This window comes from Stegodyphus dumicola, chromosome X2, assembly GCF_044657685.1.
Source record: "Stegodyphus dumicola isolate Sdum_Otavi_A_Nest chromosome X2, ASM4465768v1".
NCBI classification, from domain to species: domain Eukaryota; kingdom Metazoa; phylum Arthropoda; class Arachnida; order Araneae; family Eresidae; genus Stegodyphus; species Stegodyphus dumicola.
The window spans coordinates 24623422-24649205 of record NC_140781.1 but is presented as its reverse complement, the minus strand read 5'-3'; the positions used below and the strand labels follow the sequence as shown (position 1 = coordinate 24649205).

At 34.5% G+C, this 25784-nt stretch overlaps 1 protein-coding gene across 2 annotated transcripts in view; it reads right to left on the bottom strand.

Moving 5' to 3' along the window:
• Window positions 1-261: 261 nt before the first annotated feature.
• Window positions 262-25784, bottom strand: part of LOC146992702 (uncharacterized) — a 64411-nt gene continuing 38888 nt past the window's right edge. Inside the window, exons 1-3 of one of the 2 annotated variants that reach the window (XM_085809896.1) lie at window positions 20600-20722; window positions 16003-16076; window positions 262-6958 (exon numbers count right to left, since the gene is read on the bottom strand). In XM_085809896.1, coding sequence (XP_085666022.1) covers window positions 520-3321 — 2802 coding nt within the window. In that variant the 5' untranslated portion in view covers window positions 3322-6958; window positions 16003-16076; window positions 20600-20722 and the 3' untranslated portion in view covers window positions 262-519. Of the gene's footprint in view, window positions 6959-16002; window positions 16077-20599; window positions 20723-25784 lie in introns of those variants that run through there. The other variant, XM_085809895.1, reaches the window with a different exon arrangement.

The following is a 25784-nucleotide window of genomic DNA, read 5'->3' as shown; positions in this document are numbered from 1 at the left end:
CGGTCGTAATTATAAGCCGAAAAGTCTTTGTGATAAGCCTCACATCGCAAAGAAACTGTAGTGAAAGAGTGACACAACTTGCCGCAGAGTGATACAAACTGGTGCAAAGCATATACTTGAAACGGGGATGTATTTAATTGAAATTTATGAATTAAAAAGTTCGATTGCCAGTTGGTTCCATTTAAGTTTAATAATTTTGTTTCATATTTTACGTATATAAATGTGTGATGTAGCCGTTCCTCAATAGACACTAATGCCGGCTAGCTTTAAAAGGATTTATTAACAGAGCACACAGGAACGGTTACAAACAAAAGAAATATACATAAAAATGAAACATATACCAAATGGAACATCAAACATTGAGAATAACATAACATGGTAAGCTATCATCATGGCGGCTGGAGGTCGACTGACGTTTTTTCATATCGCCACGAGATGGCGTTTAAATAAAATAGTTCGGTTACAGTTCATGAGTTCATGGCGTGAATAAAATAGTTCAATTACACTTAAATAGGTCTGTTACATCCTCCCCCTATGACTTCGTAGACGTCTCGGCAAGAAGTCAGGAACTGACCTTTGTCTACTTTGTGCAGCGGGCGGAGAATCAGATGAATGGGCTCCAGTTTGACAAGCAGGAAATTTAGCGTCACCAGCACCTTGTGCAACAGGTGCAGATTCGGGTGGTATTACACGTTTCGGGCGTCCTCTTTTCTTTAAGGGAACCACTGGAGTTACACGAGCTGTGTTTTGAAACTTATTTCGATCTTGATATGGATTCAAGGCTGAAACATGATACTTGCCGATAATTTTGTCTGGTTCATGAGGATCGGCAATATCATAAGTGGTTGGAGATCTTGTAGTCACTATCACATAAGGACCATCTCTCTTGGGCATGAATTTAGCAGTTTTCTTCAGTGGACCTTTGCTGATTGGGTGGAGGGTGACCCAAACTTTATCTCCAGGAACAAATTTCGGTGTTTCTCTTCGTTTTTTGTCAGCATATCGTTTCTGCTTATCTTGATGCATTTCGACTCTTTCTCGTACCTGTTGTACATTTCTTGCAAAACGTTTCAAATATGGAGTAATTTCGGGAACAAAATTATCGTTCTCAATTACGGCTTTTATATCATGCTTTACATCATCTAAGGTTCGTAACTCTCGTGCAAATTGAAGAAAAGAAGCAGAATGTCCAGTTGAATCACATTTGGCTGTATTCAAAGCAAACCTTATTAATGGCAGTTTATCCTTCCATGACTGATGGTCGTTACCAACAAGTATTGCTAAACGTGGTTTCAGATCTCTATTCTTCCTTTCAACTGGGTTAGATTGTGGGTGATAGACAGGAGTAAGACTTTGATCAATGTTCAAGATATAGCATAGTTGTTGCATAACAGCACTAGTAAACTGGGTACCATTATCACTTATTATTTTCCTGGGTAACCCAAATCGAAGGGCAACTTCCTCCAAAAGAATAGTGGCACATTCTCTGGCCGTGGCTTCCTTTAAAGCAAATAGTTCTGTCCACTTCGTGGCACAGTCCTGCACAATAAAAATCCATTTTTCACCAGACGGTGTTTCAGGAAGGGGACCGAAAAGATCAATTGACAAGGTCTCAAAACGTTGAGTATAGATTGGAGTTTGAAGTAAGCCAGATGGCTTTTGATTAGTGGCTTCTCCTCCTACTTTGAAGACAGTGTGATATTTGTTAAGCAATGCATCAGTTGCAAGCCGTTGGGCTGTAGATAATTGTTGTCCTTCATTTTCTCGTAGTCGGCAGTTATTTACAACAACTGGGATTTCTTCCAGTACTTGGGATTGATGAGGTTTCACGAAGCTATATTTTCTTCGAGGTTCATCAGAAAAGTTCCACTTATTTTCAGCAAGATTTAAAACAATTTTAGCTTTTTGAAGAAAGTCAATTCCTAACAGAGTCGAGTTATTTTTTGCATCAGGCAACACAAGGAGCGGAGTTTTGAACTCTCTGCCTTCGAGAAGAATGATTTGTTCGGTGCGAAGTACCTCTTTTTCAGATACCAAACCATCAGCGAAAGACACCTGTAGTGTTGTCTTTTCAAATACTGCATCTTGTTTTTGCAGAATATGATAGAGGGATTCACTTGCAATTGAGTGACTAGCACCAGTGTCGGCGAAAGCTGTACCGGAAACACCACCAATACTAATTGGAAATACAGCAGTCCGAGTGGAAGATAAACAGGATCGGATTTGGATAGTGCCAAAATTTGATGAATTTGAAGTCTTTGGGGGGTTACAGGCTGGATATTTAGACTTGATAAAACCAGTTTTTCCGCACCCATAGCATGTTAAAGGAGGCCGCTTTTCCTCTGTTTGTTGCTGACCACGATTTAAAAAGGTTTTATGAGTTCCCTGTATGTCACTTGTTCGATTTTCCACTTTGTGTTTGGATGGATTAGTCGATTTGTAAGAATAGTTCCGCCTGCCAGGAAGTTCAGTTTTATAGTTCGTATTTTTAACACGTACAGATTCATAATCATCCAATTTCTGTACTAATTCAGATGAACTCTTTATTTTTCCCCAAGTATCAATAAAATGCTCCTTAACGTCACTACTGACTCTTCTTTTAAGCTGATCCGTCAGGACCAAGTCTTTGAGTGATTCAAAGTCTGTAACATCGAGACTATGGAGCCACTCTTCGAGATAATTGTTTAATTCGTAAGTAAAATCTTTCCATAAAGACCCAGGGTGTTTTTGGTGTGTAGTAAGTTTAATTCGAAATGATTCAGGATTTAATTTGAATCTTTGTAGCAGAATCTTCTTGATGTAAGAATAATCTTCTAATTTGTCTTTTGGTTCTCTTAAAATAATTTGCGAAATGTCTATAGGCAAAAGAGGTAGGAGATGAGTGATGTAATCTATTTGTTTTATATTAACTTTCTCACATTGTCTTTCAAAAATTTGCAGGTAGGTTGCAATGTCAGATGTTCCTGTAAATTTAGGGATTAGGTGTTGAATATTTGTTCCAATAGCTGCATTTGAAGCAAAGGCGGCATAGCCAGGATTTGAGCTAGCAGCTGCCAGGTTTAATTTTAAACGTTCCAATTCTAATAAAAGTTCTTGTTCTTTTCTTTGACGTGTCTCCAGATCGTTGCTTTCACGTTGTTTTTGTTGTCTAGTTTCGATTAAAGTTTCCAGAAGATTCCTGGTAAAAGCCTCATCATAAGTGTCAGAATTGACAATAAGATCTTTAAGATCTATTACTCGCATAGTGTCGTTTACAGTGAAACTCAGTTCTGCAGCGAGAGTTTTTAAATCCTCTTTTCGTGCTTTGGCAAGGTAAGCCATAATTATATGAGAGGTCAGGGGGAGGAAAAAGATGAAGTTGAATTTGTTGTTATTTCGATTTTATTCACAATACAGTATTTTAGAATTAATAATTATACCTTTAAGTAAAATGTATATACCCCTATTAAACAGCATTTATAAATGTAAACAATAATACTCACAAAGTTTATTATTTCGGAGTCGTAAAAATATCATAAAATGCCCTCATAAATTCAACTTGTATCAAGAAAATAACATATAATAAATTGCTCAAAAATTGTTTACTACTTAGCAAAACATACAAAACATACATAAATGTCTTACCATAAGCTTTTATATTTAAGCTGAATTCTTCGAAATCTTAATCTTAACAAAATATTAAGCTGATTAAGCAACACACACTTAGTAACTCTTTTACTTTATTTAAATAGTCATTCGATTTTATTCATAATTATTTTCTTTCGCTTCAAGAAATATTTTTAAGACAATTGAAAACAATTATATTTACCTGAAGTAGTATATTATAATCATTTTCTCAAAATGTTCTTCGAAAGATAAATCAAGAAGTACAATATTTTATTTTATGTAGAATAAAACATTTAATAAGGAACAACAGCACTCAAAGGAAATAAAAATAATAAAAGATTTGACGTAAACACATCATAAATCATCGCTAGTCTAAACATTTCCGCGGGGGGGAAAACATCTGCTGCTGTATGTCAGAAGCGAAACTAATAAATTCTAATGAACAACGTCAATGAATATATTCAAACTTTAACATCAAAACATGTATTCAGTGAAACAATATTATCTACAAATTAATTTAATATGCGCATTAACATTTTAAAATAACGCGCATTAACATTTTAAAATAACAAATTACAGTTCAAGAAATAACGTTTGGTTAACAGAAAGCCGTTTGCTTTCGTTTAATACTCTTATGTAGTATCAATAAATGAGATTTCAGTAAAGAATTTACATTTGCTTTAAGAAGCAGCTTAGAATAAATAATCAGTTTAAAAGAACTTTAAACTCAGATTAAACGATAATGTAAACGAAACTTATCTTTTCCGTTGAAATTGTCCAGTTGATGATTCGATGTGCTAGCAGCACGGTATGACAATTTTAATTCCTGAATTGGTTTCCAGAATATTTGACCAGTAGTCCACACCTGAAAAGAAACTGAGCCGATCTCCAGCAACTAAAAGTTAAATTCGGGAGTAAGAGCTTGCTAAAGCCAAACAGAAATTCTAAACATTTTGTTGCGCCATTTTGGATTCAAATTTAGTTGGGCGCCAATGTGATGTAGCCGTTTCTCAATAGACACTAACGCCGGCTAGCTTTAAAAGGATTTATTAACAGAGCACACAGGAACGGTTACAAACAAAAGAAATATACATAAAAATGAAACATATACCAAATGGAACATCAAACATTGAGAATAACATAACATGGTAAGCTATCATCATGGCGGCTGGAGGTCGACTGACGTTTTTTCATATCGCCACGAGATGGCGTTTAAATAAAATAGTTCGGTTACAGTTCATGAGTTCATGGCGTGAATAAAATAGTTCAATTACACTTAAATAGGTCTGTTACAAATGTAAATAATTTTAGCGAAATTATATGCTAAGTGTAGTACCTCTTATATAATTCAACATGAAAGACATCAAGAGTGTAAAGCATTACCGAAAAAACAGGGTTACAGGGGTACAGTCCATTTAACATTGAGGTTGGCTAGATAGCAATGTGTTTTAACAGCTATAATTTATCACCAATATTGGCGAGAAACCTTAAAAAGTCACGAAACTTTACGAACATTTGACAACATTTTGGTCCTTTGTATGCCTTTCAGCAATTTTGAGAAATCTGTAGTACTAGAAATTTCTCAACAGAAATGGAAAAACCACCTCAGAAAGGAAACAGCATCAGTTTAGTTTAGTTCATAACTGAGAGTACTGAGAGATCACTGTGCAAGCTTAGGCCTTTTTTTTTTTAATACATTGTCTTGCGTTTTATGCTCTTAGTACGTCGAAGTGGTAACTACTGATTCTGCTGAGAACAGATGTACTAGTACTTCTCTAAAAAGTTTTAGATTTGCAAAATGTTTCATTTTGGAAAATAAATTTCGTCAACAATCATCAGTTCTGGGTGCATTCAATGTATTACGAACCCGCAGCAATAATGTTTAAGCAGTATGCATTCATAATGGAGAATACTGATGGATACAGGCGATTTATAATAATAATTAACAAAAGGCACACTTAAATAACATTTTTTGTTAAAATAACATTAATGCACAAGATAAATTCAAAGTAAAAAGCTGCACTTTCAATAAAAAGTACACTTAAAAAAAAAAATAATTTAAAGTGGTAATGTCTCTTTATCTATCAGGTTTCTACATATTATAAAATACTGTTAATATAAATTAAACTAAAATTTAAAAAATACTGAAGATTACATCATATTTAATACATATAAAATCTAAACTTTATAGAGATTTTCATGAAAAAAATAATTGGCCATCGAATCTGTGCAGTAAATGTTATAATTCTCACAGATTTGATAAAATAATGCTCGAAAGGGGGAACAAACTAATCTTTTTAAGAAAGTAATATAGAAAAAAATTTTTAATTAACAGACACAGATCAATCAAGACGTACATAACTTGAATATGAATACTGAAATTTTCAGAATGAACATTTTAAGCATTTCTTAAGCAAAATTTAAAAGTTCAAAATTTATGTACTTACAAAAATTATTTTCTTGACACCTAATTTTTAAATCCTTGTTGAATATAAGCATGACAAAAAAATATTATGTTGAAATAAAATACATTTAAAGTCAACTTTGGTTTTCAAAAATAGAATGCTATTATATACAATATGTTATTTACTATTACAATATATGATGGGCTTATTTGTAGACACAACTTACAGTAATACATCTGTAAAAAAATGTATTAATTATTTTGAGTTCAATTTCAGTTCATTATTTTCAGAAAATTACTTAAAGACGAAGTTTTTAGTTCCTAAAATACTCTGCAAACTCTTTCAAAAGTGCAAGTAACTTAAATGATGGTATCTTGATCTTATATCTTGTTTCATTAAATATTCAAGCTGGAATCAAAGTTCTATAACAAAAGTTTCTTCAATATTCTTCATAAATATCCTTATCAAATGCTGGTACTGGGAAACGGCATACTTTAATACATAATACTGTTTGTATTGGATAATATGGCACTTTTATGAAATTTAAAAACCCTGATGATGAAGTTTTGCACATAAAAAAGAAAAAACCAGATGTCTGTCGGTAATAAATTTAAACATTTGTTTTCGATTACGTTATACACAGGCAAATGTTTATCCCTGCATTCTTTTCCAAAACGAACACTAAATCTGGCATCCCTGCCCGGTAAATGCCTTTTTTCAAAATCAAAATAATCCAAACCGAGCTTGAAACACTTGTCCTCATAATAGCAACTGTATCTATCACATATAACTTTCTGAATTCTAGGATAGCTTTTTCCTATGTTGTTTTTCACATCTTCAGAATCTAGAACATCACGATACACGCTTTTATTAAAAGCTTCCTCCACTATTTCCTTCCATTCTGGTGGGACTTCCCCATCCGAAAATCTTCCATCTTCATAAGGTACCTAGAAAAGAACAATCTGTGAATAGACTTTATACAGACAAATTTTATGCTAAAAACTAAATAAACCTAAGTGAAAACTTTATAAGGTAAGTTTTATAAAATTTCAGTTAAAATTCCATTAATCCATTAATTGGGGAACATTCCGAAAACTGATTATTCAACGAAGTACAAAATTAAATGACCTTCAGATAAACTCATGTTGACACAAAGGAATGCTCTATCCTATGCATGAATTATTCCTATGCTCTATCCTATGCCTAGCTTTATCTAACAGCAAGTTTGAAACAAGTTAACCTAGATCAATATTTATGTTCTAATACTAATACAAAAATAAGGTTTAACGATTTTGCGATGATGTCTTCGATACATCATTTGCCAGAACTGAATGAAGTGCCATCAACTGCTTCCAGCCACGCACACAGTCCTTTAGCCATGACATGATGGCAGACTGTAAACATTTGTAGACTGGGTGAAATCAGCTTCTAAGTATGGAATCCTGAAAATTCAAAGAAGGCCTACAGCAGGGGTTCTCAACAGGTGGGTACGCAAAGAAGAAAAGTATTTTTAACTATTACATTCAAAAATTAAAACCCCAATATCCTGATTGAGTTTTTTCTTTAACACTCGTAAATTTATGCGATGTGACCTTTGTTCGAGAGTGGTAGTACATTGTAGTGGTGGTACTAAATGTTTTCAATTTCGTTTAGATGGTACACATTAGTCAAAGGGTTGAAAATCGCTGGCCTAGAGGGTTGAGACTCCTGCACAAGACTGATAACAGAGCTCTTGAATTCTAGGTAGTCAGTAATTTATGACTAAATGAAAACAAAAATGCACCACTAACTTTTTATAAACGAAAGGAAACACATTTTCATACTTGCTCAGAAATTTTTGCCAAAGAATTCTCATTACAACTAAGATTTGGAAGAAATAGATACCCTCTTGACAAATTATTCAGGTAGCCAGGCTATCTGTTATGAAAGATTGGCTTTGTTTATATTATAGCAAAGTGAGTTAAGTGCTATCAGTCTAAGGGAATGGGTGCCCTTGTAGAGCAGGGTTCACACACATTTTTGCACATGGAAATTAAGTCCCTTTAAGGATCATTAATGAAAAAAATTAAGGACCTATCAGCAGAGGAAATTTAATAAAAGAAAGCAACTTATTATCCGATACCCAAAATTCACTTCCGTAATACCATTCTAGAAGCAAAATAAATCCTTACGTAGGATACATTATTAGTAAAGATAATTTAATAATTAGCATAATTAAGCATGCATTAATTGAATAACTAATTTATGATATGTATTCTAAAACGATATGATAATTACACATAAAAAGCTACAAAACATAACATGCTTCGAAAAAATTTCTTTCTACAGATGCCTGTCCATGTGACAAAATTGGAACTACTTTTGCAATTTTTCACCAATCTAGTGATCTTTAAAACGTTACAGGACGCTAGCACAAATATGTGACAGGCAGGGTGAACGAGAAAATGCTCTGGCACAGCAGCACGCCGGCCGGAAAATAAAGGCAGTTCTTGCTGGCCATATGCGTACCTGTTGGCACAAAACGGTTCAATGACATTCACCTGGCTTCCTTTCTGAAAATCTCTAGGGTAGACAGCATGTCTGAAAACATTTGAAAAGTGCATACAGGAAAAATTACCTAATGTTAGTAAAGAATAGGTACCACCAAGATTTCTTTATACTCCTTCTACATTTTAAAAAACCACAGCATTACCTAAGGTTTTATGTATTTATTCAGGTTTTAAATACACTACCTGACATTGAAAATGCAATACAGTACAAAGTCCATAATCTGGACTCGTCAGGACTTTAGCGATTCCAGATTAAGGGTTTTTCCGGGTTATAGATCATCAATTTAAATCTGGTGAAATGGCATGCAGAAATTATACAATTAAAATATGAAACCGTAATTTATGAAATAAAGAGCAATTATGATCTAAAGGGTATCAAAATTTACAAAAAAAAGCTTGATATTTGTTTGTTTACTTTATTAAACATTTTTTTCAATGGAAGTTGTTCAAGTTGCTTTGTTTCTTGTGCTAAACGCGCATGTATAACGCGCATGCGTAAAGCATACAAAAATAAAGTGTGTGGTTTTGAGGTCCGGATTATAGATCATTCCGGATAATGGGCGTCCGGATTACAGACTTTGCACTATACCAAGAAGGAGTAGCCAGAAAGTGATGAAACTCGGCAAACAGAGAGAGACAGCAACAAACAATAAGTGATATTTATTTTGAAATGATATGCATAATACAGAGCAAGAACAGCGTCGGCTCAGTGGGTTGCCGGACCACCTTGGACGGCGATTCATGAAGCAATATGTCTAGGTACGAGTCAATGAGACTACGGATGATGTCCTGAAGAATGGCTCGCAATGTGGGGCATTCCACAATTGCTGCCAAATTGGACCTGTCTTCACATCGACGCCACACTCGTACGCGGCGCCTATCATTGGAAAAACAGAAATGTGACTCATTCGAGAACTAGACCCTGTGCCATTCCGTCGTTCACATCGCTCGATCCCCGGCACCATTGCTGACCTTGCCATTTATGATGTGGGATCAATGGTAGTCTTAACGACGCCACCACGAGTGCAGACCACTAGCCACCAATCAACAGCAAATGGTTCTGGCACATATGAGAACTTGCAGGCTGTCATGAACATGCTGCAGAATAGATGTAGAAATGGCTTGCGGATGCGTCGATGAACGTATGTTGACGTCACTCTGGCTGCACCGACACCCCTCGAACTTGCCACATTTCTTTTTTCCAACCATCATCGTCACAGCCGGTACACTGTGGACCTGTCCAGGTGTATTTCAGCAGAGATTTGCCGTATGGACCAACCTGCCCTTCTCAGTCCGATCACCATGCCCATCGTTGAATCATCTGTCTGCTGGAACTGCCTCTGTTGAAGACGGCCTGGCATTATCTGCTATTACACGCATCCTCTTTGCAGGTTCCTTTTCTTATATCTTCTTTAGCGTGGTCTGGAGAGCTGTGCATCAGGCCACATCTTGGTGTCTCTTTCTTGCCATTGTGGTTAGACTTCTATGTCTGAAATAATATACCCACCTCACGAAAACAGCTCTAGAAACATCCTAAAATGACTATCACTTCCCATATCAGAGTTGCCAACTCGGCTGATCTTTGGAATATGGTAACTGGTAGTTTGGCGACATTTTGGAGGCGACCTAGGACTTTGGTAATAATGTGAGCAGTACTCAGTTCCGATTACGCATTATTTTGTGTGAGGGAAATCAGAGATCATAAGATATGTCATGTGATATTAATGGACGAATTACAGTTCTTTAATCGGAAAAAGGGGGGGAATTTGGAAAAATATCTGTGGCAGTATATTATTTTGTATTAAGCTTCATTGTGTGTTGTGTGAAGTAGTGTTGAATAATTTTCGGATTGTATGGCGCTATCTAATATTATTTTAAAGATCCGGAAACAGGTGCTATAAAAAGCGCCATTCCGAGGCATTGTGATAAAGAGAATTTTGCTTTTTATTTAGCGGAGGAAGTGTGGAGGAAAAATTCGCAGAAAAAAATCGTTCAATAATTTTATTGAATCAATAATAAAAGTGTATCCACCATGTAAGTAAGATTTTGAAGAAGATTAGGTAAGTTAGTATTTTTAATTATTTGAGGATATTATTTTTATGCATTGTTCTAAATGTAAGGTGGAAGTAAAGTAATTTGGTATTATTGGAAAATTGTTATTAGCAATGATTTAGTTTAAAGTAATTAGGATTGTAAGCTAATTTTTATTAATTTAATGTATGTGCTTATTTATATTTTAAGTAGTGTTTTTGAATTTAATTATATTTTAATTAAATGATAGTTATTTTGTGAATTATATGTTTGTAGAATTTGGTATACGTTAGAGTGGAAGTAAACGTGCATGGAAATAATTTAAATATTTGACACTAAGTATTTGTAACCATTTGTAATGTTTGCAGTATGAATTAGTTGGTGACGTTTTTAATATAATAGATAATTTAGAAGTAAACGTGTTTGGATATTTTATTTATTTTATACGTGGAAATGTTCATATTTGGAAAGGGTATATACTTTTTCGCGATCAGGTAATTTCATATATGTTCTTTTTACCGGGTCTAAACATTCAGAAAATTGTCATGCATTTTCGTGAAATTTTTCTAATTTATGAGAAAAAAGCAGTGTACATGGATATAGTGAAGAGTGTGCGCAATGCCATTTTTGTGCAATTCTGGAATGTTTTTTTAAGTAAAAATAAGTCGGCGTATACATGGTTTATGTGTATGTGTTATTCTGAAAAACGCACGAGGAGTTTACTATTGTGCACTTTTTCCCAATTTTGCAGTGAATATTTGTCATGATTAAGCAGTTTTGTTAGATAAAATTTCTAGCATAAGTGTAATTCGGCTAATAGATTGTTGGAAAAAGTGTTGAGTAAATAAAAAGAAAAGAAACATGTCTTTAATGGCAGCGGAAAAAAAAAATAGAGGGTTGCTGTAGCAGAGTTGGTCGCCAAATTTTCGCCAAGTTACCATAATCCAAAGATCAACCCCCAACTCTCCCGATTTGGGAGGGAGACTCCCGATTTTCGACCGCTCTCCCGCCAACCCGATTTACAATATATTTCTCCCGACTTTTTCTTATTCTTAATATTTCTCACGATTTTTATGGAACTTGGCTTAATACTTCGTTATATGAACCAAAAAAAAAAAAAAAAAAAAAAAGTGATTTTGGACATCTGAAAGCAACTGAATTTTCTCTGCATAAAACCTTGCGAATCAGATGAGAATTTCTGCTTTATGAGTGACAGCATACGTATCCAGAACATGGACCTTATAAGAGATAGACTAACCCAGTGAGGGAGGCGCGTCACGGACATGTCGGCAAGAAAGAGTACGGACGATCTGGTTTACTTTAACACTGAAACCTATGGCGTTTGTATCACATAACTCTTTTAAATTATTAAACGTGATACGTTGTATAGTGATGAGATTATGAAAGCCACAGTTTTTTCCAAATAGGATTTAATATATCTCATTAAAGCACTTTTTACTGCATTTCGCGCATTTTTTTCACGCGCAATTCTTGTACGAACATCTTTACTTTGGTAAAACGGTAAAAACTCTAGGCACAAAATTTATGAACTTAATTTTGCGCACAAATAACGTAAAATTAAATAAGATTGATAGTACAGGATGCTTTGAAATAAATAAGGTAAAATTAAACAAGATCTGATAACTTTTTTTTAGAAATTTAATGACCATTTTTAGGCAATGATTTTCAAAACTATAATAACATTACAAAACAATCATTTATTTGATTTATATCATCATTAACTTATTAACATTAAAGTGGAATATTTATTTTAGTAATTTATAAAATTCAGAGCATAAAATTTTCTGAGTGTAATGAAGCGGGAAAAAAATGGTAAAATAAAATCTAGAAGCATTAAGATATTACATTACGCCCAAAAGAAACCTTTTTTTAACGTCTTGTGTGTTACCTATATTTATTAAATATCATGTTCTTCGCCCGTAAACCACATACATTTGAAAACAGCGTATCTTTAGAATTTCCGCACTGGAGATAAAACTGTTATTTTCCGTACGGTGCTCTCTCTGAACTCGTTGAGTTTGTTAATCAAAAATTCGTTAAAGTTTTACAAAATAGGAAATAGATTAAAACCAATTCGAAATTCAGCCGTCCAAATGCCCATATTCGGGTGGAGGATTACATTATTCAAAATTTGATGGCTCTAGATACTGTCATTTTTGTCAGATTGTGATAACCATACATGTATTCATGCAGATTCTTCATTATTTAATTTCTTTACATATAATACAGGGCGATAATATTTGGTAACAACAATTTGCAAGAGACACGCACATTTATAGTAAAACAGCGCAAAATGCCGCTTTGAAACTAACAGCCTTTCTAGGCTACCGCCTTTTTAAGCTAATAAATTAAATTAAATAAAAAATATTATGCAGAACTAAAAATAAATTTAAAATCACTATAAAATACAAGCAAAATTAATTATTACGGTTAAATACAATTTTAATATTAGAATTAAATGTATAAACATTTTTAAGGAGTCAAACGTGTTTATCACATTGATGTATTATGAAATATAATTGAAATAAAATTCCTTAATAGAAATTGTGCTATAATACTCATCTATAATTTTAAAAAAGCAGCACAATTTATAATTTTAAACACAACTTTCAAAAATTTGTTTTTAAATATTTTAATATTTTTTACTTATTTACACCAATAAAAAGCATAAAAATTGCAAGAGAAAATTGATTATTTGAAATTTTCTGTTAGTTCAGATTTAAAATATTATTTTCTAAAAGAAGTAGTCACAAATTTCCTTACAGCATAGGAAAAGCTAAAAAATATCCAGTTCTGAAAGCATGCAATAGCTTTATAATTATTTGGAATGTTAATTATGCTTGATAAATATGCTAAATTGTTTTAATCGATTTGAGTTTCAAAAATAAAAATATGCAGAAATTCTAATTTGTGAAATGAGGCGCTACAACCAGCTTTTTCTTGACAATTATACATGCTGCAATAGGCAACCAATGTTAAATTTCTGCAAGTCGTCCCTACTCCTTTGGATGTGATGTTTGCGATGTGTACCGCCTGTCATTGCAATTTTTCGATTTCGCATAGTGGAAGGGCGAATGTTCTCAAACATGTGCGTACACAAAAATACAAGGACAACATAAGTTGTTTTGAAAAAAAAAAAAAACCGAAAAATTAAATTTTTCTTTGGAAACAAAAGACCAAAAAGTCATCAATGCAGAATGTCTGTTCTCTGCCTTTTTACTGGAGCACAACCTGCCACTGAATGCATCGGATCATGCTGCAGCTTTATTTAGAAAAATGTTTCCCGATAGTGAAATTGCTAAGATATACTCAAGTGCAAGGACCAAAACAAATCTTCAGTTGAAAAATAAATCTTCAGTTTTTGATTGCATTAAAACAGCTCCGTTATGCCTCTCTATGGATGGAAGCAATAATACCAATTCAAAACTGTATCCAAATGTTGTTTCTTATTTTAATCCAGAGTCTTCAAAAACTGAGTGCAGTTTACTTTCTGTCCTCACTTTAGAAGGACATTCGACAGGCTTTAATATAGCACAGCTAATTATTAAAACTTTAAAAGAAAATGCAGTCCCTCTGGATAATTGCTTAGCACTTGGTGCCGATAATGCACCAGTAATGGTAGGCTTGAAGACTGGTGTTGCAGGCATCTTAAGAAAGGCAAATTCAGATTTGCATATTATGAGGTGCACCTGTCACCTCTTAAATTTAACAGCTGAAAAAGGGCTTAGCTTCTTTACCAATAAATGTGGATGAACACATTGTTGATATTTAATATTATCTTGAAAGGTGTTCTAAAAGAAAGGAAAAATTGAAACAGTTCCAACAGCTGCATAATACTGAAATGAGAAAAATTTTGAAACATGTATGTACACGCTAGCTGTCTTTAAAGAAATGCTTATCTAGAATCCTCGATCAATGGAACTCACTTCTTGCATTTTTTAAAGAAGTAAATGCTTCGAGAGTTAAGATAAAAGGCTCTATTCAAAGTTATAAAGTACCTAAAGTAAATGGAGATGTAGTTACTACTTCCATTGTTAAAAATAGGTATGAAAAAAATAAAGTAATTTCTGCATCATTCAGCAATTCAACTGGCAATTCTCAAAATAATACTGCAAAATATAAGCATAAAGCTGATACAAATTTCTCTCAAAGTAAAAAAAAATTGCTCAACACACGAAACATTTTCTGATTACTGTAAGTTTATCTTGTGAAGAACGAATATGTATATTTTTTTCTTCGGACCTTAACAAAGCTTTTTGCTTTTTTTTACAATTCATTTTGCCATCATTCGATGTTCTTAACACAATTCCATTAATTCATGTTTTGCAATCAATTATTTATGATCTGTTTAAAGACATTTTATCAAAGTTTGTAAAACCAGTCTGCGTTTTGTCTTGTAACTCTATATATGATGTGATTTAAGGTGAAATAGAAAATCAAAAGAAAGATGAAGATTTGGTAATAGGAGCTGCAACTACTAAAGTAGTGGAAGAACTTTCAGAAGACAAAAATAAGTTTTATCTTCATGTTAGAAGTTACTTCTGTCGAGTATGTGATTACAACTACATAAATTTCCAGTCAACGATGAAGTGATTTTGCATGCTAAAGTTTGTGATGTTTCTGCTCTAGCAAATGCATCTTTTTCTGATATAAGGTACTTTTTTAACAGATTTCCTGTGTTACTTAGTTTAGTCATGAAAGATGATGATATTGATGTTGCTACTGATATACTGCAGTCGCAATTTTGCAGTTTACAATTAGAAAACTTGGATGAAGTTATAAAATCAGCTAGGATTGACACCCAGTGGAGTTTAATTGGAAAACTGAAAGGTGCTGATGGAATTTTAAAATATAGTGAACTGTCTAGAATTATGTTGGCCACCTTGACAGTTCCCCATAGTAATACGGAGTGTGAGAGAATTTTCGGTGTTGTTGCGAAAACGAGGACTAAATTTAGATCTAATATGAGTGATGACACATTAGAAACACTTTTATTAGCGAAAGCAGGCCTACGTGGCAATTGCTATGAACAAAATTATGAAGTTTCTTTCTTAACGAAGGCAAAATCTGCCACTGTTCGTAAGATTTGTATTTGCTTGCATTTAAGACTTAGTAACTACTAAAAGTTAATTCATTATTAAAAACTATATTTTTATCATTTAAAAAGTCTCTTTAACATTGTGAAAAATCTCCTGATTTTTGAGTGTCATAGGTTGGCAAGTATGCTATATGTATTAATAGACTCCGTCAGTATAATATAAGCGGCATTACCATATAATATGCATGACTCATCAGTTTTTTGGTACATCATCGTAAAAGCTATACTTAAGACTATGCACAAATGCGCTGAATGACTCTAGATACAGTTTCATATGATGACGGATTCTTACTTTTCGTAATGTAAGATCTTCCATGTTCTTGAATACTCAATTCTCTAAGTACTCTTTCCTTCACTAAGTATGAGCTAAAAATAAAATATAAATGCATTACTAAAGTTTTACACAATTAATTTCAAAATAAATATCTCGTATCACTCTGTCTTTCAAATTCTAATATAGATTTAATGATACAAAAAAGGACAAAGGTAAAAACATTAGTAAATTATAAAAATTAAATTTTTATTCTATTCAGTAAAGCTTTTATTCTTTAGGCATTCGCTGAATGGTTTGGTTTACTTGATTATAGCAAAGCATTCGAGGGTTATTTGCCTAAGGGAAGGGATGCTTTCATGAAAGACTTTCCAAGGGAAACTGGCTCATATCCAGGCTATACATGGGAATAAACACGAAAACACCCATGCAGCCAGCCCATTCGCCTGGAATCGGGGGAGGGATCTTTTCATATGTAAACAATTTCCAGATTGCTTCAAAATACTCCGTTATACCTATGCAAAGTTAAAGGCTCCTGAAGTTGTGTCATTAGCATGTTTTTATTACTCTCCAATACTTTTTTCACTTGAGCTGTAGCACCCCTACCTCAGAGTTTTGTACAATTATCTATAGTACGGATTTATTATCCATTGTTGTGCATTTAAAAAGTAGTTATAAATTTCTAATACAGCATGTAAATGATTTACCTATGCTATCATGAAATAGGTCTAAGCCTGGATTATATACCTGTTGTTTCACGGTTTAGCAATTAACACAAATTACAGTTGAATTACTGCCCATCCTGTTTTAGTTCCTGTGCGTAACTGTAGAAATCATTAGATGTTTTGGGGTGGAAAATATGAGAAATCATCTGTGCTTTCAATGGAATTCGAAGCACGGAGCCTCCAACTACCAGCCAGACATGCTAATATGTATGACGGACTGTAATATTTCTTGCACCCTTTTCTAATGTCGTCATTAACACGCTATAACTTTAGAATTAATCTTTGACAACGTTTTTGTTTGTATTTTGCTATTTAATATTTTCTTCTTCTATATGCATCCTCTGGAATCCATGATCGTTTTTATTACTTCTATTAATATACAGCCAATTTTTAAATTCCTTCACTTTTTTAATGCCAATTTTGAGTCGGACTTATACTATTATGTACAAATAATAGACCATAAACACAGACTTATATTATGTAAAAATAATTAGCCATAAACAATTATAAGTTTATGGGTCTAATAGTTTTTGAGTAATGCGGGGGTCGAAAATATCTTGAAATGGTTCGTGTAAGATGCACATGGCCAGTGTCTCACTGTTTTCTTTTCTGTCTGTTCCGAACTTGGTTGACACACTGCTGTGTGTCTAAATTTATATACAACATCAAATGATAAATCATTGCAATGGGTTGACAATACATTGCAAATAGATTTAAAATTTTATATGTATCATCATCAAATTTAATACTGTAAGAAAAAGAATAGCTTAACCCTTTGCGGCATAGTGTGTCCGGTCTGGACAAACCTAAAAATTTCCTTCTTTACGCACAGAAAAAAAAAAAAACATTGAATGAAATAGGATTTATAGGTTACTCTGAACCTTCTTAATTTACAGTAGATGGCAGCTCAACACAAAGCAATCCATATATTTTAGCCATGTTTAGTTTTTTAAGATCCTGATTTTTCAAAGAAATTTTCCAGACTTTTTTTAGGGTATAAAAGGAATTGTTTGAAAAGAAATTGCTATGTTATTTTTTTGGCTGTATGCTAATCTCCTTATTCTATATTAGTTTTAAATTTTTACCTTGAAATCTTGCCTAAAATCAAACGGCGAACCCTAGGTGTGCTCAGACCGGGCTCACCGATAATCTAGGACAACTGAGAGTCTGTATTCTTTGTTTCTCCGCATTTCATCGGTCAGTTCATTGACAACAATGCTCGTTTCAGCACTCTTTTCGAAGCTCTATTCAATCAGTGTGCCCACTTTGGGCACACTTAATTCTGTGGGTGTGCCCACAAAATTTTACTTGTGTGCTCCTCTAGGCCTAATTAAACTGCCTACCTTTCTTTTTTTTTTTTTTTTTTTTTTTATCAAAACTCTGACTTTAAAAGGTAGTGTGACGGAAAGGGTTAATATCAAACCCCGGCGAATGTATTGGTGACAAAGGTGTTTCTCGTGGTTTTCCCCCATGTGTAACGTAAATACGAGCCAGTTATCCTAGAAAATCCTTTGTGAAAGTCTTTTCTCTTTTAGGCAAACAATTCTCTTTGTTTTGCTATATTGAATTAAACATAATAGAAGGAATTTTTTTCTTTTTTTATCAAATGCGACAGAAAATATTCTTGAGAATGTGAAATTTTAACTTTGAAGATGAATATATCAACAGAACATGATGAGAAATTAAAACAAACGTTGATAAATTAGATTGCAAAGAGTTAATTGATAAAAGATCTAAATTTTACCAGAAAAAATTATGTGCTTCTAATAGGAATGAAACGTACTGCAATCTTACATCTAAAATGGAGATGTCAAAAATCAAACAAGATAGCTTCTTGTTTCCACTTAAATTGATGAAAAATTAATATCATTGGGTTTAAATATTTTACAAAGGAAGAATTTAGTCCCTAATTATTCAAATGATATAAATGCTACAGCTGTTCCTTGAGAAAGATCTGTTTTTTACAATACACGATATACCAGCAATTCTGATGACTAAAGCAAAATTAGACTTTTCTAAATAATTTAGGACTAGTGTTTATTTCAGTCATTTCTATATTTGAAATTTGCTTTAAGACTAATTTTAAGTATCCAGTTACTAAGTTAAACAAAAAAGGCTTCAGAAAAATTCTCCGGCGGTGGTGAGCCTACCACTGGGCACTACTAGGAGTCAGTTAAACAGATAACACTCTTCCACATTACTCTTTAAACAATTCTCAACACAAATTATTTATGGTTTGAAGAAATATTGCACAGTAAAGCAAGACCAACAAATGATATGAAGAGGCATCAACAATTGCATCAAGAGAATTAAGTTCGGAATTCAGAGTAATTGTAACCTTAACAATATAACTAAGAAAAACATTAGAATCCCTATCTTTTAATTTTAAATTTCCTTTTAGTAAAGTGCTCATTTTAGAACTTAGCTCAGCCTTAAATGATAACAAGTATCTTTACATTAAGAATAAATTTATTATTCATAAACTACCAAATTAAGATACAAAAATAAAGCTTATCTGATGTCTCTCTTCAGGAAATGGGTTCTCCAGCCATGATAAAACAAGAAAGATGACTGCTCCTTTGAAAAATAGCGCTCCCAACGTCCAACTCCACATCTATCATGGGTACAACTCTGATATACGCCCTAATTTCACCAAATGCGGCAATATGTGTTCTGCGCTGAATTTTGGCGCGTTTGCGTGTTGTATGGCAACCCTGTTGATGTTGAAAAATCTTTCGCTGGAGTTTGTTGGTTTGCGTCATGCTTTGTGTCTGAGAAGCTAGGGGGAAGAGATAAAGTGGTGGAAGTTGTTGAATTGAAGTTCGGCAAAAGGAAATATCGTCGTGGCCATCCTGTTGAGGGGCAGTGTGTATTTGGAGGTGTGGAAAGAGGGTCTGGGAGATTATTTTTAAAGTGGCTGTGCATGATAGAAGCAGGCCTTTGTGATTATTTGTTATTTTATTTATTTGTGAACCATAGTATGAATTTTCTGGATAGTGTGTCTGGCTGTCATATAAATACGATAGTGATTACGTGGCGGAATGTTAAAGGCGGTATGAAATTGGTATATCTGCTGTTCGAGAAAGCATTTCATGGTAAGTGCATTTTATTTTATTTTTGTTTATTGCATTTTATTTTATTATCTAAGTATCTGTGGCGTAGAATGTTATGTTCATTGTTTTTTTAGTATGAATTTCTGTCATTATTGTTATTTTTTTTTTGAATTGTTTGAAATTTTAGTTATTTTGTTGATTAGTGCCTACCGTCTAAATTGTGCAATTCGTAGATGTTTTTTAAAGTTGAAACAGAATGCTGTATACAAGGTATTCTTTGAAATTTATTGTTATGTTAATTTATTAAAGTGAGGTGTGCATAGTTCGTAGATTCATTTGTTGCCTAAATTGTGCAATTCGTAGATTTTTTTTAAGTTGAAACAGGACGCTGTGTACATGGTATTCTTTGAAATTTATTGTTGTTATGTTAATTTATTAAAGTGAGGTGTGCATACTTCGTAGATTCGTTTGTTGCCTAAATTGTGCAAATTCGTAGATTTTTTTTTAAGTTAAAACATATCGCTGTGTACATGGACTCTTGTCAAATAACTTTGGTTAGAAACTTTACGGTTTTGCTATCTAAATTATTTGTTTTCGTTTCGGATTTTTAGCTTAAATTGTATGTTCAAAACGTGATTTTTGCTTTCGCGAAAACCGTGTTTTTGGAGACATTTTAGGCTTAAAGTTCGAAATGTAGACAAAAAATTTAGATAGCAAAATGGCAGCGTGGAGTTTCTCGCCAAAAATGTTTGGCTACTTGAGGGCGCATACCAGAGTAGTTCCTCCTATCATGGCACATTTAAAATTTACTTAAACACATAATATCAATTCCACATTTACCTTTAGCTCCACTAGTTATTTAAAAAACAAACGCTCACTGATCTCGTGAAGCCTAGAACACCAATAAACTTTTCTCTTTTCGCAATCAGCTTGTTGTTAGTACGCTAAGACAGATGTTTTGTGTTGCAACCACTACGTCTTTCTGCCCGCAGGGTGTAAAATCAATATATCTATGTGCGATATTAGAAGTGAAGAAAAGCCAAACAAACAGAGGGCAATTTTGTTAGGAAAAAAAAAAGAATTATTTCTCAGCATTTCAAACGAAAATTTTTTAAAGCCAGGTAAAAAAGTAGGGTAAAAAAAGAGGAAAAAATAATGCCCAGACTGTATATTTAAAGAAAAAATATTCACGGGCTTAAGTAAGACAGAGAAGAAGAAACAGAAGCTTGGAATAACTTGATCATGAATGTATAGTAAAGTGAAACAAACAAAGTAAGGGAGAAATACATGTGACCTATCACCTTATAATGGAGACTCTAATGTAATGTTGTATGTTGAGAGAGGTGTTGAAAAAGCTAACCTAATCTAAATAAATAGGAGGGTTCTCCGTTTTCTCATCAGAGGAAAATCGAGGTTAAAAAAAAAACCTCTGATCAGGGGTATGGCGTTTGAAATCTGTTAGTGTGCTTGAGCGAGCTGTAAGCGCCAACAAATCCGAAGAAAATAAAGAATGGGGGTCATGGAGGTCCAGTTACATAACAAATAAAACATCTAGTTAAGAAAATCTAGTTAAGAATCTAAATAAATCTAGTGAAGAAACTAACATTAAGTTAAGACAGGAAAAAATATTTTGGGCAAGATGTAAGTTCAAACATATAATACCAAGTAATATGTTTGCTTACACCTTCAGACACAACAGAAAAAGGAAACACAACAGACAAGAGCAGATATCTATACAAAATGTGGAGTTACATTAACCAAAAAGAGAGAGAGAGATCCACCTACAGCTGCGTACAAAGTAAACAGCATTTAGCTACAAGTACAGTGCAGCATCAGATAAAAGTACTAAATTATTGGAGTAAATCGCCATAACGAATTAATCAATAATCATCTTAAATATATTTCACGTAATGAGCGAGAAAAACCTGCTGAAACACTGCCACGTAAAATTTAAGCGTTCATATAGAAAGGGAAAAATAAATAATTATTAGTACAATTATAATAATAAGATTCTTGGCCATAAATCACGAATGTACACGTTAAGCTTAGGGAACGGTGCTGGATTTTACAGAGCAAACAATCATCCCTACTAAATTTAAAAATCTAAGTATCTGTGGCTTTCCGACAGATACTTCAACTTCTATTCATTAGATGGCGCCACGTGTCAAATCCAGTTCTTAATCGGAGCAGCAAAGCGACGTCATTTACTCACTCGGATTCTCGTCAGACAACTGTACGCGACGATAGCATGATCTGTGTTCCGAGCTCTGCGTTGATCTCTGCAATATAAATTTTAATTGTAATTTTAGTACTTAATATATTCTTTTGTTATAGGAGATTATCTACTCTTATTTTCTTTAATTATATCATGCATTAAGCACACGACCACCAAAATTGGTGACCTTTTGACTGAGCACGCTGCCGACAATGGATTTTCAACGACCCTAAGCCACGTGCATCCATGGCATTCTGAAGAACTGATTAAAAATAACAACGAATATGGACATTAAACGTATTCTACAACGTACCCCTTCAATTATTTCTAGAAGTATTGATATATATTTCTTGTGTTTTTTCAAAGTCGTGCATATCATCGCAAGGAGCTTCAGCTAATCATCAATGTGATCTGTTCCGTTCCGCTGACTTCGCCAGTCGTGCAATAATTCTTCGATCATTCAACTTTTGTGACAAATGTGCTACAACAGTGATTTTCGCTAAATGTGCTACATCAGTAACTTTTGTGCAACGTGCTACGGCAATATTCTTCCCTCAGCGTTCGAAAGTAGTGAATTTCTTTCCCACGTACTACAGGAGTGATTTCCTTTTTCCTTCGATAATGTGCCTCAGCAGTGTGAAGTGGTGATTTTGTGTGTGCGCAATACAAAATGAACGCATCATTTTTTCTCAAATAGGGGTTTCTTTTCAAATGCATTTCGGTAAAATATTATTTGTGTGTGTAATTGCTGACCCTGTATTATTTGTGTGTGTATCGTTACGTAAATTTTTTCTGCATGGTTAAAATATTTATTGTTATCATGGCAAAATATCAATAGTGTATCCTCTTGCTACAATATTTGTGCTGTTAACTGTTTATTAATTAAAGTGAAAATTATGTATCAGTATGCCCGACGATATTCCACCAGAGCCACAAATCACACGCGTTGCGGTGAAGCCACCGCCTTTCTGGAAAAATAATCCTTCATTGTGGTTCGCTCAGATCGAAGCACAATTTTCTATCGCTCGCATTAGTGAGAATTCTACAAAATTCAACTATGTAGTTGCAGCAATTGAGTCTGATATTCTGAATTCAGTGCATGACTTAATTCTCAAACCACCTGATTGTGATAAATACTCCAAATTGAAACAGCAGCTCATCGAAATCTATTCAGAAAGTGAATCTTCAAAAATACGTACTTTACTACAAGGACTTGAACTTGGAGATCAGCTACCTTCGTACTTGCTGTCACGAATGCGCGATCTGGCAGGAAGCCATTTTAGTGACGACTTGTTGAAGTCACTATGGCTTTCGCGTCTCCCTAATAACATACAAATAATTCTTGCTGCTTCCAATGAAGATCTAACCCGATTAGCAGCAATGGCTGACAAAATTAATGAACTTGTTACTCCAGCTTATGTCAGTGCTGCTAATGCTGCACCTTCCAGTTCATCCCTCGAACAACAAGTGGCTGAATTGACCAAAAAGTGTCTGAAGTCTCTACAAGTCTTCATGCTTCACGGAGATACAATCGATCAAATCAGGGCCCACGTAAAAAATTTCTTGCCCGAAGTAGGAGTCTATCTCGTCACAATACTCGAACGCAGTACAAAGAGCCCACAAGTGGCATATGCTTTTATCATATGAATTTTGGCGCTCAAGCTCGCATGTGTGCCCCTCCATGCACTTTTGAACAAGCGGGAAACTAAATGGGCTGTCTTCTGGTGACCAACAGAATGTTCGCCACATCGACAGAATAGTTCTGGCTGATCGTTCCACTCAGTTATGTTTTCTAGTAGATACTTTAGCTGACATATCAGTGCTCCCGAGAACTAAAACAAATGCTCACCAACATTAATAAACTTGTACTGTATGCAGCCAATGGTACCCAAATTGCAACCTACGGCACCAAACTATTGACACTTGATTTAAACTTGCGCCGAACTTTCAACTGGCTTTTTATTATTGCGGATGTAACTCAAGCAATTATTGGTGTCGATTTCTTGACACATTTCCACCTTCTAGTGGATGTCAAGAATAATTGCTTAATTGATGCTACAACTCAGCTGACATCACAGGGCCAAGCTTCTCACATATCGAACGTACCTACCAACATAACTGTTGTATCGGGTCACATTGAAACACATGGCCCACATGTATTTTCCAAGCCTCGTCCTCTTTCTCCAGTGATGCTAAAGGCTGCTTGCAAAGAATTTGAATTCATGCTAGCACAGGGAACCGGATGCGGAAGAACATTTTCAACATCTGCGTCAGATTTTCATTCGCCTTAAAGATCATGGATTAAAACTAAATCCATCCAAATGTGTACTTGGTCAACCCTCAGTTTCCTTTCTTGGATGTCTTATCACCCAGAATGGAATCAAACCTTTAACGGAAAGAGTCAAAGCAATTAACGACCTACCTCAGCCCAAAACCATCTCTGAACTTAAACGTTTTCTAGCAATGTTAAATTTCTACCGACGCTTTCTGCCAAATGCCGCAAAAACACAAGCCTGCCTACATGAGTTTCTGAAGAATAGCAAAAAAAAAAAAAAAAAAAAAAGATCAATGAGCTGTCTCTTGGACTGAATCTGCATCTGCAGCATTCGTGCAATGCAAACACGATCTGGAAAATGCAGTCACACTTTCTTATCACTCACCTAGTGATCAGCTCTCTATAATGGTAGATGCATCTGACACGGCCATAGGAGCAGTGCTTCAAGCCCATACCACTAAAGGACTTTCCCCAATGGCATTCTTCTCCAGAAAACTTAACTACTGCAGAAAGGAAATACAGCACATATGACAGGGAGCTACTTGCTGTGTACTGTGCTGTTAAATACTTCCGGCACAACTTGGAAGGACACGAGTTCATCATTTTCACGGATCATCGACCATTAACCTTCGCTTTTAGAATAAACTCTGACTCATGTTCTTCTCGTCAGCTTCGACATCTGGATTTCATCGCCCAGTTTAGTACAGATATCAGATATGTCTCTGGTACTGATAATTGTGTCGCTGATGCCTTGTCTCGGGTAAACAATATCAACCTCACTACCCCAGATTTTTCTGAAATTTCAAAAGCTCAATTGTATGATGAGGAACTCAAGAACCTAATCTCAAATCGACAAACCTCCCTTCAGTTACAACCGCTGCACATTGATCCAATGCTTAAAATTTACTGTGACATAGAGAACAATAGAATACGTCCCTATATTCCTGTCAATTTTAGAAGTGAAGTGTTTAATGCCTTGCACAATTTGGCACATCCTGAAATCCGTGCCACCAAAAAGCTGATCGCAGACAGATTTGTCTGGCCAGCAATGAATCAAGACATCACAGAATGGACTCGTTCATGTATTAGGTGTCAACTGTGTAAAGTATTCCGTCACACTCGCAGTCCCATTCAACAATTTAACCTTCCAGCAAGACGCTTTGATCATGTGCACTTAGACTTGGTTGGCCCATTGCCTCCTTCAAATGGTTACACTTACCTCCTCACTTGTATTGATCGGTATACAAGATGGCCTGAAGCCATTCCTATTGAAAATATATCCGCTGAAACTGTAGCTCGAGCATTCATCTCCCAGTGGCTTTCAAGATTTGGCATGCCTACCACCATCACTACCGACGAAGGCCGACAATTTCAATGTCACTTGTTCGCATCCCTCACCTCTCTTCTTGGTATTCGCCATATTCGCACAACACCATACCATCCATCTGGAAATGGGATGGTGGAACGCTTTCACCGATCTCTCAAACAAGGTCTGAAGTGCCACAGTAGCACACACTGGACAGAAACCTTACCCC